This window comes from Poecilia mexicana, unplaced genomic scaffold, assembly GCF_051168715.1.
Source record: "Poecilia mexicana isolate PSO_F unplaced genomic scaffold, ASM5116871v1 scaffold_22, whole genome shotgun sequence".
Lineage (NCBI taxonomy): Eukaryota > Metazoa > Chordata > Actinopteri > Cyprinodontiformes > Poeciliidae > Poecilia > Poecilia mexicana.
Window position 1 is genome coordinate 11,934,062 of NW_028263391.1, and position 18,947 is coordinate 11,953,008.

The 18,947-nt window shown below is 38.1% G+C and overlaps 1 protein-coding gene across 5 annotated transcripts in view; it reads left to right on the forward strand.

Annotated features, from left to right (window-relative positions):
- Window positions 1-18,947, forward strand: part of LOC106930542 (CAP-Gly domain-containing linker protein 4) — a 29,962-nt gene that overhangs the window by 6,799 nt on the left and 4,216 nt on the right. For 3 of the 5 annotated variants that reach the window (XM_088002786.1, XM_088002784.1, XM_088002785.1), the window contains exons 7-13: window positions 5,174-5,422; window positions 9,146-9,281; window positions 9,381-9,506; window positions 12,743-12,835; window positions 14,108-14,302; window positions 14,383-14,517; window positions 15,855-15,978. In XM_088002786.1, coding sequence (XP_087858912.1) covers window positions 5,174-5,422; window positions 9,146-9,281; window positions 9,381-9,506; window positions 12,743-12,835; window positions 14,108-14,302; window positions 14,383-14,517; window positions 15,855-15,978 — 1,058 coding nt within the window. The remainder of the gene's footprint in view (window positions 1-5,173; window positions 5,423-9,145; window positions 9,282-9,380; window positions 9,507-12,742; window positions 12,836-14,107; window positions 14,303-14,382; window positions 14,518-15,854; window positions 15,979-18,947) is intronic. The other 2 variants (XM_088002787.1, XM_088002788.1) reach the window with 1 other exon arrangement.

Consider the following 18,947-nt stretch of genomic DNA (forward strand, 5'->3'; position numbering starts at 1 on the left):
CTATGTAATTGACCTTTAACCAGTATAAGGTGTTGGAGTGATTTTTAAAGTTCCCTCCATTAAAAATGGAGAAAATGTAAGAAAATGTTTCGTTTTATTCATAGCTTTCAGAAATTCTAACTTTCATTTCTTGAAAGCTATAAGTAGCTGAACTAATTGATTGGTTTAAATAGTTAATAGATTACAGAGCTGGTTAAGAGGTCAAACCTGTTACCTTTTGCATCTGGAGAATCTCAATTGTATTAATAATGTACACAATTTATGCACCTGTGTGGATAAAAAATACTTTTATTCTCTTGCCACAAGAACAGGTGAAATGCATTGAATATGTAGAGTGTGAATTAAGCCATACCCAGTTGTTATCTTGTTCCATAACAGAGGGGAGAGGTAGAACAACTTTCAGCTATTATAGAAACTATGGTTTATCAAAAGCTACAGAAAACATGTTTTCTATGATTAATGCTTCACACCCAAACTCTGAGAAATAATTGCTTGGTATCCAAGCTCAAATGGACTGTAAATAATGGGTCTAGACTGTATAAAAATGTCAGTACGGAACAGCGAACATTTCCTTCAGAACAGGCTGTAGCAGGAAAACCACAGGTGCATTTATTTATATTGGCTTCCTGGGATCCTTGCTGTAATCATCTGTGTTATTTATTCCACTTTTTTTTTTTTACTTTTGTGTGAAGAAAGGAGGTCTATTCATCTGCCCTCAGGTGCAGCTGTTTTTGTGTGAAAAGGTTCTGCAGTTCTGGAAATGTAATTTACATCAATTCCCACCATAAGAATCAGTTTCCACATTTAGATATAATGCAAACAAAATTTTAATTGGTTCATACAGTTTAATTAGCATGCTTAATATAGTAAATGCATAATTAACTAATAAGTGGCAGCTATCTTAGTAATTTATTTCAGCTGAAATTTAGCTCATGCGAAGGAAAACTGGGTTAATACATATGGAAAAGTTTTTAGATTTTTTTGGGGGGGCTTTTTTCCAGGCTTGTACAAATACAAAAAAATGCTGAAAATACTTGTATGTCTGGGATTTATTTTCTGTCCCATGAACTGTTAAATCCATCTTTCTAATATGCATTTGTCCACCCGGTTTTTAGCTCCGGTTTTTCCAGATTTCACTGCTGTAGAAATATCTGACATAATTTTTTTGGACCCCTCTCTGACCTTAGCATTTTGACATAATGCATGGGAAACCTGTGCAGAGATGGTAAGAAATCAACACCAATGGTTATTGAACTGAATATAAACGTCTGTCCTAAATCTATCCGTTGCCTCATTTAGCTCATATAAAGGCTCAGCTGCATGCACTCATGCTGAACCCAATTAAACTGACACTGAACACTGTTTTTAAATTAAATGTCTTTAATTTTTTAGCAGTACCCCTTCTACAAAAACAGTTAAATAGCAAGTGTGAATGCAAACAAACCAACCATCTTGCTGTCATTTGAGGACATTAAAATGCACCAGACTCTTTTAGGCCATAGATTTTAGATTAATTTATACTTTTCCATGAGGAGATCTCTGCTGTCAGTTCTGCCTTTACTGGTTTCTGTGTTGTTTTAATGCCAGCTTCCACTGGAGGTCACCAAAGCACTATGCACAATTATACAATCATTTTCTTGCTCTGCGGTGCGTCCATAAGTGCTCTCTCATTTTTCAGCTTATTTTGGGCTGTGAATGCAAACCTAGGGACATACTTGGACTTGAATATTTAGACCAGATCTGGTCTGACTTTTGAATTTAGATATTTAAAGTTGTTAAGTTAATGGGAATGTTTGCTGCTTACTTTTGCCAAGTTGAAAAATTTTCGTCTGAGATTTAATTTGTTATGCCAGTAAGATTGTTGTCCATGACTGAACCAAGTGTCTCCTGACTTTGCTGCCTCGGTTTTTTCATCATTTACCATAATTTGCTTTGATCCAATTTGTTTATCTTGACATGATTTATTTTTTTTCCTTTTTCTATGGAGATGAATGTTGCTCCAATAATGTAGCTTTTTAGGACTTGGACTGAAATTGTATTTTCAACATATTCACTATTTCATGTTGATGTCTAACTTTTATTTTGTATTATATAAAATTAATGTTTTAAACATTTTTATTGAATGTTTTTGTCTAAAGGTTATCTTGTCTGGCCCTGAAAGGCTCTTTAGAGCAGACCTTGAATTAAAGCAGAGGAAGAGTTGACTAAGAGTATTTACTGTTGATGCAGATTTTATGAATTGAAAACAGAAAATCATGTTATAAAATTGTATTTATTTCAGTAATTCAGTTGTAAAAGTGTAACTCGTATTCATTCCTTTTCACACAGTGAGATATATATATAGATATATATATATATAAGTGTTTATCTCACAGTCCTGATGATTCATTTGAGAATAAATGAAATAGTCTCACCATGAGACTATCCACAAGACTCATTATGAGAGTCTTGTGGATAATATATTTATTGAATAAAATCAAGATAAATTGCTTCAGTTAGAATTATTTTCAGAATTATGGTCAGTCTTTGTCCTTCATGTTTTGAGTTTGTCTGTCACCCACTTTGTATTGTAGCTCTGCTGGGTTTTTTATTTTTTTTTTTATTTTGGCGACACCCTTACAAGGTTACAACCTTGCTGATGTACCATTTGATGTAAATATTAATATTCAAGCATAAATAACTAAGTATTTTGAATATGACGCACCAAATTAAAACTCACTTCGAGGTTAAAGGCAGCAGGTTTGAAGCAGATTAATAAATGTGATTGTCAATTCAGACTTTGTTCTGCCACAGAAAAATCTGCCCATGAACCTGCTTGAACTTTGGAAATATAACAGTATATTGGCAAGCTTAGAGGAGAAGCGCATTGGTTAACGTATCCAACAATTTGAGCTTTTTATTTTTTGGACAATATCTGATTTCATCGGTAATGTCTGACGTGTTTTCTCAAACACCATCGTCCCAAATTTTGAAATGCTTGCCTACAAGTATCACTTTCCTGACTATCGTATATGTTCAAAATAATTTCTGATGTTTGTCACGTAAAGAATTGCTTTCTTGAAATTCAGTTTGCCTATAAATTATAGTGGATAGAAATGTGAAACCCTTTTCAGTACAGCCTCTTTCTGGCTGTAAATAACTCTCCAGCATGCCTGTTGACAACCCCTGAACATTATAATTTAACTGTTGTAGACACAGTGGGGCTGCTGTGTGGGAGAGAGAGCCATTTGCAGCTTGTCGATGTCGGTGTGGGAAAGAGTTTAAAGAATGTCTTGCTGTGAGGCATTGCTTGGGATTAAATTTGATTATGAACTATGATTAACACAACTGGATATGTGGAGATGACTTGGTTAGACCTTTTCCCAATAAAGAAACTATTGTATGAGTGAAGGTATAACAGCATTTAAGTTCTTTTGCCTCAATTTCTTTTGCCTCAATGTCTCACCTACCCACACACAAGGCAGATTGTGAGGGGCGGACGTTAGCTTAGTGTTTGAACATTAACAAGTGCAACCTATTTCTTAGTGCAGTATAAACCACATAAAATAACCAAATAAAGTGTTCCTGCTGAGGTTTCTCCTCTGTCAGACCTCTACAACAACCTCCCTGTGCAGCATTCCTTCTGAAATATTGCTTGCTGACTCAAAGATGTCTATCTTCACTGTCGTAGAGTCACCTGGGTAAACCTTCATGTTACTTTCCGCTGATCAGCTTCTTTGAAATGTACTGATGGGGATTTCGTTCTGGGAGTTGAAATATAATTAAAGAATGTGAGAGAAATAAGTGATCTCTTTTGAAAGGTGCACACAAGTTCTGATGTTTCTATGTGATGTAGAAGTGATAGAGTCTAATGTGCAAAAGAAGTTGGCATTTGTTCTCATTAAAGTACAGAAGGAGAAGTCTTCATAGTAAACTAGTTACAAGTCCTGTATTTTTCTCCTTGAGCTTGAAGATTTGCCTTTAAGCTTAGTCTACTGTAGCGCTGCAGTTGAGTAAAACTCTTATATTTGGGCACTGGGTGGCTTTTGACCTATGTTGGTATGATGACGCTGTCTTGCCAGCTTCACCCAGCATCGTCTTAAGGTCTTTGACTTTTGTTCTGGGGCTGTTTTGTACATTTCACACCAAAACACTTTCATTTCTGGGACAAAAAAAACCCATCTCCTTCTTCAGAGGTTTGATGGTTAGACATTCCCATCATGTCTATGCTTGCGTATAATTGTTTGAACAGATGAAAGCGGCTCCTTCAAGCATCTGGAAATTGTTCTCAAGGATGAACCAGAAAATTCTCTTCCTGATATTTTGGCAGATTTCTTTTTACTTCCCCTTTACGCCAAAAAGAAAGCAGTGTGTTGAAGGTGTGGCTTTAACATACATTCACAGGTGTACCTCTAATGAGCTCAAGTGTGTCAGTTAACCAATCAGAAGTGTCCAAAGCCATGACATCATAATTTGCTCTTTGTGGGTCATTACCTCCTTCGGCCTTTCTTACCTTTGCGGTTTGGTTAGTTATCTTAAAATGTTGTGTGCATTGAGACTATACTGACCGTATACTGAGGTTTGCCTGTCAGTTTTTTTTTATTTTTTACCTGATTTGAAAAAAATCCTTTTTCAAATCAGGTAAAAAATAGCCTTTTGATAGTTTGAAAATTAAAGTAATTCTCCATAATTTATTTCTCATAGTCCCCTGCGGGACTATGAGTAGGTAGTTTGTTTTGGGTTTAATCTGCAGTCATAATATTTCATATTATTCAACTGACACATATTAGGATCAGAACCACAGTTAATAAATTGCAGTTTAAAATCATTGAAAATACAAAATAAATAAATAAATTGAGCATTTTAGTGATTCACACAATTGAGCTGAGCTACCTGGAGAAAGGAACTTATTTGCTACGATCCAAGTGCATTGACACAATTGTTCTTATTTTGATATTGCAAGTAGCGGCCATTTTCATTTTGGAGAAAACAATCTGTTCTCTGTGTTGCTTTTCTGATTGGTTCGAAATAGACCCAAACATAAAAATGAAAGAATGCATAAATCTTCTATACCTGCTTAATATTTGGAGAGTGGTGGTTGTGTTTGATTTTACCAATTGCATTTTACAGTTTGTTTTTCTTTTTTAAATAAAATGAAATCCAGTTCTTAAATAAGTCGTCCCTCTTCTTCTAGAATGACAAAGGGCAGTGTCCAGCAGATGTTGTACCTGATCCACTGGATATGCCCCTGGAGATGGCAGATGCTGCCGCCATGGCCAAAGAGCTCCGGACTCTGCTGAGGCAGGCTTTACCGAGACCCAGCTCCCCTTTGCCCCTCACACTGCAAGGCCAGGTCATCCCTGCTGTCTCTGATAAGGCCAGGCTGCAGCTCGCATCCATGGGAATCCGACTCGGGGATCGTGTGGTGATTGCTGGACAGAAGGTTTGTTTTCATGTTGCTGACGAAGGAAAAGAGACTATCTTTTTTTTTTTTTTTTCTGATGAAGTCTTGCTTAGAGGTCATTCAAGCTGTACTGGATCAAATAAACCCCTGTTTGTTTTTCATATCTCACTACTGTACTAGGTTAAGTTTCTAATTAGGATTCAGTGATTTGCAAAAACAAGAAACTTTTTTAAAATAAGCAGTTTCCCAGCAGCAGCGAGTCACAATCTGGTATTTTTAGCCTAATACAGGAGTATCTTATTTAATTTAGCATTTAACAAGCCTAGACGTGATGCCAGCGAGGATGGAACCGAATCTCAGATTGATGTGACTATTTAGTATTTTTTATAGACCTTCTTAAATGCACTTCACAGGCTGCACACATCCGTTACAGACTGCATCTGTGAGTGAAAGGCCTGTACTGATTATGCATCTTCTTTGCCTGTGAGTCATCTTCTTTTACACCTTTCTTTGATCTGCACCACCAACGGTGTTGACTAGACTGTGACTGTTGTTCATACTTCTCACTTGAGCTCATTACACATGTTTATTGCCTCAAAGTGGCACCCTTGTTATCAGCACAAACCAGCACTCCAATGAGCATTAATGCAAAGTCTCCTGACAAGTCACAGTATAATTACAGGTTACGTTTCAGGAATATCCTCACTAGCAGGCAATTTATGCTCTTGGCTGTCAGATTGTTGCAGTGTCACAACAGTAAACTCTGTTTTTTTTCTGTATTTATTTGAGGTACAGAATGTATCAGAAAATGCGTCTTTGTCATAAAATGTTTTTATACCTAAAGAAAATCTTCAGTCTTGTTGATCAGCTATGATTGGCTGGAACCATGTGTAATCCTTTTGACATAAAGCGCTCTAAGAAAGCAGAGAAGGCTCACCTCTGCTTTCCAAATAGGCCTGTAGCACAGCTGTGTCTAAATAGTTGTCATATTGTGTTTATGTGTAGATATTAATTTGTGGTTCCGATCACAAGTACCACCTCACTCATTTTGGATGGGTTAAAATTTATGATTGTGCCATGATGTGTGATTAATTCTGTTTGGTTGAATCAAATACCTGACTCTTGCTTCGGTATATTTCCAAAACTCTATCAAAATCAGTTTTTTGAAGCTTTTACTGCTTTTTTCTAACCCCCTCCTTTTCTGTCGTACAGTTATGCAAGTGATTTTTGTGTGTGTGTGTGTGTGTGTGTGTGTGTGTGTGTGTGTGTGTGTGTGTGTGTGTGTGTGTGTGTGTGTGTGTGTGTGTGTGTGTGTGTGTGTGTGTGTGTGTGTGTGTGTGCGTGTGTGTGTGTGTGTGCAAAAAAAGAAATCATTTACCCAAAGTAAATATTTTTACTAATAACTTGAGGTGTCCAGCATCTATTATCTCTCCACCAGTCACAGTGACTGAATGTAGCAGGACATTTGCCTGCTGACATAAGAATCAAATGGTGGACAGCAATTTTGGATTGACCAAATCTCAGGACACGGAGTCTAAGGAACTTGATGGAGACCCAACATCCTATTCTAGATTTGCACGAGTTGGAAGTATTTTGGCAGCCATTTCTAAAACTCTTCCTATTCAAAACCAGATCATTGTTCTTTCATATAATTTAAAATTTTCAAGCAGGAGGACTTCTGAATTCTTCAAGGTCCCCTCAGACGAACAGCTAGATGGTTGAAACTTGAACTCAATCGGGTGATTTAGCGACATAATTATCCGAAACAAACATCAAAATTTATGTTAAAATGGATAAATCCGTCTAATGTTAGACAGATGTTAGTGATTTTTCCCCAACGCTTAATAGTAACAGGTGAATGACAAGGAATTAATCAACTTAAATTATTTCTACCAATTCCTCCAAGAAGACTGGTCAGCCAATTCAGCCAACATTGTTGGTGACCACTAAAAGCAATCTGAGGGATGTTAGTGGAGGTGTTTGTAAAGCCCTGTGAATTAGAGAAAAAAAACTGTGTATTCAAACTTGTGATCCCAGTTCTTGTTTTTTAGAAATAACTGAAGTTGTTTGTGCTCTAATCATTCCACCCTGGGAAAAAGGGGTCCAACTAAACCTTTAAAGCCTTTAATTAATGAAATTCTGACCGCATCTGTAAACCCATCAACTTGAAAAACAGTTTCTGATCCAACTTATGAAACTTAGCTGCGTCTCAAAGCTTTTTGCATTTTTTACATGTCTCCTTGGCGATCAGACCTTTATTTTACAAGTGTATGAAATATTGTTTGAAGCATCTAGAAAGTCCAATTTTTGTTTCCACATTCAGAGCACAATGTTGTGCAAATCCATTAATGCTGAAAGGCATAAACTTTGTACTTAGTTAAAGCACTCTGTTCCTATAAACTTTCAGGGTTTCTATTACCTTTCAGAACTCAGAAGAGCAAATTTAATGCAGTGATTTTAGGGAGTCGTTTTTTTAATGTTTTTTTTTTTCTGTGCAACTTTGAAACACTGAAACACCGCCAGATCCCAGAAACTGAATTTATAACATAAGGGACTGCTTCTTCTGCACTGTGCTCAGGAGTTTATTAAATTTAAATGAGACCTTAAAATTTTTCAGTTGTATTGAAGCATGAGACAGCATGGTCTAAGGATCCAAGTTGGTCAGATTTCAATTCAAAGTAAAAGTTACTTTTTGCAAGAACTTGCAAAGATCATAATAGGTGAGGTTGTTGGATTAAGAGTGTTGGAAGTTATTAGATTTGTCAGCTGTGGTGTTTAACTGGAATATTTTCAAATTTACTATTCAAATCAACAAAGCAGTGCAAATGAGGTGCAAAAATATTTTCACTAAATCAAATTATTCAATCTTGTTAAATAAACTGCATGAGAAAACCAGGTTTGTGCAATTTGTCAACCTTTGATCACAGATACAAATTAATTTGTTCGCTTCTGTGTGCGATTCTGAAATAAAAATGAAAATATTGGCAAAATATTGACAATCTTCATCCCAGAAGTTGATTGGACAGTAACTAAAACAAATTGCATTTTCCGTCCCACACGGAGTCCTAGGTTGGAGAAGCCCATAAAAGTCTAAACATATCCTGACAACACCTTAAGCTCTGGCTGCTCAGAGTCACGCCTTATTTGATTTGAAGGTTGCCGATATACTTAAATCTAGTTTGTTCCATGAGCAGATAACATATTTTCATTTTAAACAGCTGATTAAAACATTTTGCTTCCTCTGAATTCATTATAACCAAATCACTGATATTGAAAATATAGTTGAGTCTTCCACTGAACTCTGTTACAGTTTCTGCACTAAAGAGTGTTGTTGTTTGGTGTGATCTGGGAGAGCTTAGGCAAACTGCTTTCACTGAATGTCAGCTGAAACCAGCCGTTTCCAATTAGCAGGTTCCGGTACATAGCTGATTAAAATAAAATATTAAAATAATATTTCAATGTAATCTTTTGATTTGAGGTTTCATAACAAAATGCTGAAGATGGCAAACACCACAGCATAGTCTGGGCATCTGGCTACTATGCATAGCAGATTAACTGTATTTCACCCCTTAGGTGGCACTGTTCCTCTTTGTCTATGTGCAACTTAGCTGTAGGTTTATTCTCCACATTACATCTTTCATTATCTCGTCAAGGGGCTCATGTATTTATATTCAGTTTTAATTGATAACTTGACGTTTTGACCCTCTGTAATGCATTACTGTGATGTTTTGTGTTTGTTTCATATTTATTTTGTGTTGGCAGGTTGGGACGTTGCGGTTCTGCGGCAGCACAGAGTTCTCTGCAGGCCTGTGGGCCGGAGTGGAGCTAGATAAACCAGAGGGGAAGAATGATGGCTGCGTAGCAGGGGTTCAGTATTTTACCTGTCGACTCAAACACGGTATGCCTCATCACGCTGCAGTGCTTAATCACTGACTCATCCACTCTTTAATCTGAGTCATGATTCCTTGTTTTGTTCTGTGCTTTTTTTTTTTCATAGGAATTTTTGCTCCCCTGTCCAAGATAAGTAAACCCTTGGAAAAACATAAATCGAGCTCTACAAAGCCTCCTCTGCGCCCTCCTCGTCGCATCGACGTGTCCCGCGTTACTTCCAAGATTAACACAGGTAAAAAAATAAAAATAAATGAGCCGCTCATGAAGTGCATTTGTTATTCAGACTCTCTTGAATCAGAAACGCTTATGAACAGGGTTTTGTTGTGGCAGCTTTGTCTGGTTGAACAATGATTTCCCTGGTTCTGCTCATAGGATTAAGCTGTGCTCTGGCTCTGTCAGGTTCACTGAACATTGCAACAAGGTGAAGCACGAAAGCTTTTAGGAAAATATGCTTCCCTGAGGAGGTCTGCCACTATGTACAGTAATAAAAAGGCATGTCATAACCTCGACCACAGAAACGGAGAGCTTGAGAAGCCAACGGGCCAAAAGGAATGAAGAATTCCTGAATGTGGATGAAAAAATCTTGTCAAAAGGGGGCAGATGATTTTTCATGTCAGAGAATTTCTTGTACAATTCCCTGGAGACGGCCATGGATACATTGTTGGATAGCAAGGTGGTAGCAAGAATGCGCCCCTAAATGGCTTCCTTACGTTGCAATGCTTATCAAGAAAATTCAGATTATAAGCTCATTTTCATTTAACAAATGATGTTAAAAGATGTCGCTTGTAGCATTATATAGCTGTGTAAAATTAGGTGGTTGTAAACCAGAAGGGATTTAACGATGCATGACTAATATTAATACATCAAACATTGCCAGTTTAAACATCGCCTTGTTTAAATAGGGATATTATGTATATTATGTGAAAGACCTTTTTGAGCTTCGCATCCCGTTATATTGTTATTCACTCATCAAATATATACATGCTTTGATTTTTTTTTTCTTCATGCTTATTTGAGAAATTGTTGAATCTCCACTGGTAGCCATTCAGGGATGCCTAAACACTTGCTCTCACAAATTGCCTTCTATTTCTACGAATTGCTGCTATATAGATAAATTGCATTGTGTGTCCTGCCAGTTTTCATTCTAGCATTTTAAGGTTTTTAGGCCTCCTGCAGGGCAACTAAAGCAGGAGGAAAGCCATCAACTAAAAACTGTTTAGTCACATATAGATGTAATTTTCATGCTTCTTTTTTTTCTCCATTGAACAAGATCCTATTTTATTTTGCCTATCCTGAATGAACTATGTTACTGCATCCAAGATTTATTGCATCGTAGCTTTTTATATTAATCTTTCTTGAAAGTGGGTTCTGAACCTCTGCCAAAGGACAATGCATACATTAGACCCTGCTCTCTCAGTCCTTGAACGCTCGTTTCCACCAACTTCTGACAAATGACTTCCTTTGTTAATTTCCCTCAGAAACCTTGTCTTATGTTTTCGTTATTCCTGCCACTTCTCAGGTTTACAGCTGTATTGTGGTGTTGTAATTGTCAGGGTTCTGAAGGCCGATTGATCGGGATGTGACTGGAATACCGGACCTCAGAGAGGCCTGTGCTGTTTGGTGATTGATAGTCCAATTAAGCTGAGTTTAATAACTAGGGCATAGACAGGCTGAGTGGCCTGGCAGCCATTAATCACAAGGTGTGTGAGTGAGTGTTTATGAACAGCATACAATGCATCTGAGGGCAAACGTGTCTGCACCGTTGTTCAACCTGAACTAGGCTAATTTATGACTGCTCACTTCTCAGGCCTTTTGTCAGCCCAACTTTCAGAGACACCGGCATTTTACCGTCCCGTTGGTTCACTGCAGGAGAGGGCTCGGTCGTGTTTATCGATTGGATTGGTTCACTCGTTGTGCAACTGTCTGTCCTCTCTAACCACGTCAGTCAGACATATGCAGGAGAATGCCAGCCTGGTCCCGATGAGGGCCAGCCTTAGAGTGCAAAGGGTGCACAGGTGGCATCACAAAGGAGCTCTGCTTAGATTTGCAAAGCCTCCCTCTGCCACCTGAAGTGAACGTCAGGGCGTGGAGGGGGATGGATGGCACCTGCAGGGCTCTGCAAGCTAAAGGTCAACTGACAACAAATGTTTGCTATTCTAAGTTTGAATGCAGTCAAGTGTATTTCCAGCTGTCTTCAGTGGACTAAAAAAACCTAAAAACAAATACAGTACCTGTCCGATTTTAGTATTTTCCTGCAAATAAAACTTGAGAATGTGTCGCCTGAATCCTCATTAGGGATGTTCTTTTCCCTACAATTGCTTCAGATATTTGCTCAATGATGTCCAATTAAAAATGTTTTGTGATTTAAATGGTAGTTAATTTACTACTACAAGTGGGATAACAACAATGTACTGTACGTTTTTATGGTTTATAAGCTATTTTCTGCCTCAAGTGGGAATACTGTTAGTAGTTTGCCATTTGAGATTCTTTTTTTAAATGCTTTGTTTGCTGCCATTTCAGATTTAGCTTGGATTTAATTGCTTGTCTTGGCATATTTAAGTTACTTTGAAAACATTTGTTTGCTTGTTATGTTATTTACATAATTCCTCCATTTAGGATGTTCTTTTTTTTTTACTTTCCCTCTGGAGTGCTACACTTTTTACAGTTCACAGTTCAAGTCAGAACTTTCTATCTCTGTCATATGTACTTGGGCAGGACACTTGACCCGCCTTGCCTGCTGGTCAGAGAGCCCGGTGTTGCTGGTGCCCAGGGCAGCTGTGGCTACAATGTAGCTCACCACCATGAATGGGTGAATGACCTCCAGACTAGATAAAGTTTACTGAAGAGCATCATTCCTTCAACATATCATTACTCAAGTTAAAGTAAAAAGTACTTTGCAGTAGTAAACTACTCCCAGTAGTAAATATGTACCAAAAGGTTACTCTAGTAAATTTAATTGGTCACTACCCACCTGTAATTGTGACCATGGGGTTTTCTATATGGATGTGCCAATACAAATATTTTCTTTTGTGATCTTTGGATTCTCAGATTGGACTCTTACTGTTTTTGTGGACTCTGAGCTTGGAGATACTAACCGCACTTCTGCTGTTCACAAATGTCTATAATTTCCTCTCTAGCAACATAGCTAGTTTATTATCTTATGGCACCTGTAAGTTAGTCGGGTGTATTTAAGCAGCAGGACCTGTCCACTGTGTTTTCTCTTGGGTGTACTTTATACTTACATCCTTCTTTCCCCTGTTGGTTTCATGCTTGGTTCAATAAATAATGGCTCTGTGGAATCTACTGCTGCTGTGAACTTGAGGCTAAATTTGAATAATGTTTTAACCCAGTAAAGACATGACCATTTCATGTGCTGGTACCTTATATCCTAGAAATGTGTGTGTGTTATCCTGTCTTTTTATCATCACTGCGTGTGTAATTAAGAACTGAATGTCTCTGTGTGGAAAGGTTTATCACCCTCTGTTAAAGAAACACCTGACAGTGAAAAGCATCCACCATGTCCCAGTCAAAGCACAGAGGACCCCTCAGTCAGTAAGACAGGTACTGTGGTATGTGCTGACTCCTGAGTTGGTGTAGAGATTGTGGTTTGGGAATGTTTGCATTATTAGTGTAGAGCTTTACTAAACGTGTGGAAACTATAAACCTCAGAAACCACTTGATCTTGCGAAATTCTAATGCATGAGTCCAGCATCAATACTTGTTTTTCTGGGGAGCTCAGTGATGATGACAAACAAAATTTATGCTGAAAACATAGTGCAAATTGTAGTGAAACAGATTCAAAACACAGACTAGATGCTTCTTTTCCATTACTGTCTGTTTTTCAGTTTGTTTGGACCTGAATCCTCCTCTTAAAGCACTTTGGCACAGACCAAATCAATTACCCTCAGAGCAGCGGCCATTTAATGAACTTGCAGCCTGGGAAGGTCTGTGGAAGGTAAAAGCCTAATGAGGTCCTGCGCCCAAATGGCCTCTAAAGAGGGAATTGGAGCCCTCGGCTTCATTTTATCCCCCCATGTTGAAGGAGGGCATTAACACGTCAGCCTTTAGTTGGATTCCAGTAATCGCTCACACCAAACAAAAGGAACAAGGTCTCTTGGTTTGTGCTGCTGAAAAATCCAGCCTTAATTGTCTGAATTGCTATCCTGCATGTCACAAGTAAATAACAGATCATTGTTAACCGTAGGTTGAGTCAGACATGAATGGAAAGATGGTGGATTCATTGTAAGCAGGGAACAGGCACATTTGGTTCTTCCCGTTTTTTCCATACTTTTTTCTATAACATTGTCTTAAGTGTTGTCCTTCCATTCTTTCATCCTCATGTACTTGTATATTTCTTTTTCTCGCTTCCTTTTTTCTTAGTATTTATTTTTTCCCCTTCCAGTTTTTTTTTTCGCTTTGTTTCTGAACTTTGTGTTTGCACCTTTTAGATTTTCTTCCTTCTGTCCTTCAAACCTCGTCTTAGTTCCTTTCTTTTCTCCATTGTGCCATTTTTTTTATCTTGGTGCCCTACCTTCCTTCATTCTAGTTCTTGTTTTTTCTTTGTTCTCTTCTTCTTTGCATTCTACCTCCTTTCCTCTCTCTGTGGATAACTGTCTTTCCCGTGTTCTCCTTTTTCTCTTCTTGTTCTCTCTGTCAGTCTGTCTTTTCTTCTTACAGAGAAAGTCTTGAATTTTACCTGAATAATGTGTTGGAACCCTGATCTTGTTTTCTGCTGTGCAGTTTGGTGGGATCCTAACTTAAATGTTTGGTCTTTGAGTTATGGTTGCATATTCTTTCCCTAATCTTTTCGTATGATCCTCCTGCCCCCCACAGGTATTCTTTCTCGCTCCCTCTCGTCTTCATCATCTTCGTTGGACTCTCGTCATGGGTCAGGTGGCCGACCTCGTCCGTTGCCTAGGCAGCGCCTCCCTGCCAGGCAGCGAAAGGAGAACATCTCCCCTGGTCCCAGGATGACACCATCACCTGCACTCCACTCCTCGTTCCGCTCCTCAGCTCCTCCAGCTGCAGGTACAAAACACTGACCCAAAGGTTTCAGGAAGATCCTGGCATCATGAACCTTGAACTGTCTTTTGTTGCATGCGTTGCAGGTTTCAGAAGTAGAACCCCCTCAGGAAGCAGCTCGTTGAATGACGGCTCTGAGGTGCGACAGGGGGAGAGGGTGCTGGTGGCGGGACAGAGAACCGGTGTTGTTCAGTACTGTGGAAAAACCAGCTTTGCTCCTGGTTAGTAAATATGCATTTTTCTCTGATTAGCACAAAACTAATCAGACTTTTGTGCTTTAGCTTTGAGAAACCGTAACATTGTGATAAGATTTTTGCTTGCATCCCTTTCCTCTTTAAGAATTACAACAGAAGATACAAAAACTGCACATAAATTATCTTCAACCTAACCTTCCTGTTCTGAGTTGTCATTATTTACAACAGGAGCCAGAGAAGTAGAGATATCACAACAGTTTTGTTTCGTAAAGTAATTGCTGTCAAACAGGAGTTACTATTTTATTTTATTTTTTTAGATTTGGGGAAAGAAACAAATTCCTATAAAGTGATGCAAACATGGTTCTAAAGTTAAACAGTCCTATTTTATGTTTTCTGGATTTCATTTCATACTTGCATGCTGTAACAAACTACTGCAGTGGAAATTATCTGGTTTAACAGGAAAGATTCCCCAAAAATTCACTATAATATAATAAGCTACTTCAGACAAAACCCGCACCCAACATAAACACAGCAGTTTACACGACTCATTAATATTTAGACAGCAGTTCTCCTCAGGCATCAGTCATGTATAAATAAATACTAATGTGTCTCACACCACGACGGGATTTCAGTCTTATTTCCCCCTTTGATACTCTTAAATCAGCGCCGTTTCGTTTTAACTACAGTGCACCAAAAACAAACATGTTTCCTTTTTCTTTTTTCTTTTTTTTAACTTGTTGACTGTGAGCATGTTGATGTGCATGTGCGAAACTTAACTTTGAACTTTCTTTTAGTTGGGTAACTAGTTCCCATTTTTCAACCCATAAAAAAATCTTATTTAGGACCAAGGAGCCACAAACAATGACCTGTATCATTAAAAGTAGTCGCTCATTAGTAAAAGGCTCTTCCAGTTGAACTATAAAAGGTGAATTAGTCAGAATGCCACATCCATGGAGACACACCACAATCTGTAGAGACCTGGAAATGTCTGGAATATTATTTTGAATGTAAATCTGGTAAAAAAAAAAAAAAAATCAGACTTTATCTTGTATCTGTTGTTCTATGCTTGGATCCCTTCAGCCATCAGTGCATATTCTTCATCCATCCATCAACCAACCCACTCAGTGGTCTGTCAATTCAACCATCCAACTAACCTTCAACCCTTTGACATGAAAAATGTTCAGGAACCATGTACCCTCAAGTTTAGTAGTTCAGCCTTGAAGATCTTTTCTTTTGTTCGCATTGTTTATGAGTATCACTGGTGACTTAGCTTCAGGTGTCGGAGAGCATCTGAAATATAAGAACTCTGTTCCGTGCATCTTTTCTTGCGTAGTTTTGATGCCTTTGGGTTTCTTTCCCTGCAGGTGTCTGGTTAGGCATTGAACTGGACAAGCCAAATGGCAAAAACGACGGCTCAGTGGGAGGCGTGAGATACTTCAGCTGCCCTCCAAAACATGGAGTCTTCGCTCCTCCGTCTCGTGTTCAAAGGTGAGAACCTCCACTTTTTATTGCAGCCTAGCTCTTGCTCTAACAAACCTGATTAAGTTTTATTCTGTGGTCATTTGCAGAGAAAATAAAATGGACTTAACCAGAAAAAAAATTTAATTATTTAACATTCATAGCAGATTCAACAATAAATCCCCAAGGCTACTTTTGATTGCCCTCATCTATACGTCTGATGGCACTAATGAGTTCCTTTGACAGTGTCATTTGCATGGCCGCTGACATATTTGATTTCGCCCTCTGTGCGGTAAACGGTTCTCCTCTGTTCTGGTGATTAACTTGAGTCAGAGTTATCAAACGTGAAGCCTAGAGCCTTCGCTCAGCAAGACTTTTCAATTTAATGTGACACCTTGTAATGAGCCAGATGCCGCAACGTCTGCTTTTAAATGAAGATGACTAATATTTAAAGGAATACATATTCACACAACAGGTTGTCAGCTAAACTGTATGTTAAAATGTGATGTCTGTAATCTGTTTTTAGACGGCAAATCAGAAGATGATTAAACTGCAGATTAGTTGCAGGGCTTTTTGGTTGTTAAACTACAACAACAAGGCAGTCTGGAAGAGTAAGCAGATTGGTTTTGTTATAAAAATCTGAAAAAGTATAGAAGCATCAATTTTTCTGTTCTATTTCCATCATCCATCTTTTCTCAACCAGCTAGCCCCTTTGCTATCATTGTAAGACATGTAATGCGTCTCCAAAAGCTTTTCAAGGTGTTCATTTCTGTGGTTGCAGCTTCCCAATTTGAAGATAAATCCCTTTTTGCTATAGAACTGGCAGTAGCCAGCCATGTACCACTGTTGGTCTTAGTGTGTGTTAACACCTGGTGGAAAAAAGTAGAAAGCCTTAAGATTAAAATCAGACTCTGGCGGCTGATTGACAGAAACTGAAATCAGTTTTTGTTTTTCACTCTTAATTAAATGAGTCAAGATGAAAACTCCTACTTTATTATTTCATGAAGACAAATATTTTCTCTGCAACTTTTTTGCTGGTAAAATCAGATACAGGTCAGGCATGTGGGAACACTAATCAACCAGCCAGAGATTGCAATCATCCAGTTTATCTTTAATTGGTTGTGATCCATAATTCATGTGAAAATAATAAAATGTCTTTTTTTTCCTTGTATTTTTAAGTGCACCAAAACTAAGAACTATAACCAGTTTCAGTCTATAAAAACAAAAATTAAAAGCACTTTATTTATTCCAAAGAGAAAGCAAGTACTAGCATCGCTCGTATCCTCAGTGTCGTTGTGGACGGTGATGCTGTGGGCTGGAAGGATCTCCAGCAGCAGTCAGTCTTTCATAAACTCTAGACGCCTCTGATTGAAGACTGTTGCTGTCATGACATGTTAGCTCAATGTCCAGGCAGCAGAGAGACTTCATGAACATGTCCTGGATTTCACCATCAGTTGTTGGCAAGCACTGCTAATCCACCTCATTTGCTGTTGCTGCTCCTCTTTAAATCTCGACCTGGCTGCACGGTTCCGAAGCTGAGCAGAGACACGTTGGAGTCTGTGATATGAAGCTAAGGCACATCATGTTCAGTCTGATTCAAACTACTACATCTTTGAAGGAACCTCCACCACATTTTCTTTTACATGTTATAGTCGTCAACAGGGAAATATTGTAATCAGTCACTCAGGTGTCAAACAAAACAACAAAACCGTACCAGCCCCCAAAATTATTGTTGTCTGGGATGAGAAACATTTATTTTCATGCCCAGATAGGGATAATCTGCCATCACTTATTTTTCCAGTGGATTTAAAATTGCTACCTTTATCAAAATACCTGTAACACATGTCATGTTTTTATAGACAGCAATCAGAAAATCTGCTTGGGGAAAAATGTGTGACAACCTGTATAACTACATATTGTTCCGATATTGGTTCTGTTATTTTGGCATGTTTTGGCTCTGCCCTTATTACATTTTCCCATGACCCAAAGGTTTCCTTTTTACTGTTGTAAACAAATTAAAGCTCCTGGTTTTTATGATTGCAATAAGTTTTTTTAAATCAAGAATTAAGGTGCGTATGTAACAGCAAAATTAGAAAACCCATAATTAGTTTGCAGCATCTGTATTTTATACTGAACGTATATTACATGATTAATAAGTTCCAAGTATTTTGGCTGAACATGCAGCTGGGCAGCAGCTGTTCAAGTTTTTTTCTTATCAGACCAGTTTCAAAAATGTTTTTGTTTTAAATTTTTAATAACCTCAGTTTTTTTTTTTTTTTTTAAGGTTATTTGAGTGCCGATGCAGATGTGTTTCCTTAATTGTAAGGATTTCCAAGGTGGCTGTTTATTGAATCAGTTTGTTCCTGGGGAAATTATCTGACGGTGTTATTCATGGAGTCACTGAGTTACTGAACGGCACATTAGCAGCATAACGCCTCAAGTGTAAAATAGTCATAACTGAATAAAAGCCATTAAAAGGCAGTTGTCATCTATAACAATGTGTGAGTTTATCAGAGCTGATGGACTGTTGCACTTCAATTTCTTTGGATGATTTGTCTCTGTTCATATTTTCCTCTCAGGGTCTTGTTTTTATTTTTATTTTTTTAGCACTTCCTTTATATAGAAGCTGTGTTTTGGGGAGTCAGCTCTTGTTTCTCTTTCCTTTGTTATTTCCTAATTAACCTCAGAGTAGAGAGCGTGCATGCTTTCCAGCTGTCTAATGAAGGATTTCGCATTCTTCTCCAGAAGCTCGCTTCTCCTCCTTGTTTCTTCTGCTGTCAGCATCTATTGTGACCTATTAGGAAAGCAGACACTCCAGCCTTTCACTAACGCTCTTTGATATTGTTTCTGTACTCTTACTGTTCTCATTTCTGAAGCTTATTGTTTTGTATCTGTGCTCAGACCTTCTATTTGTCAAGTTTAGAGGAGGTTAAGAAAACATTAATATGGTTGTTGCAAGGTTGCTACTGGCAACTGTTTAAGTCGCCTTTGTTTTGAGA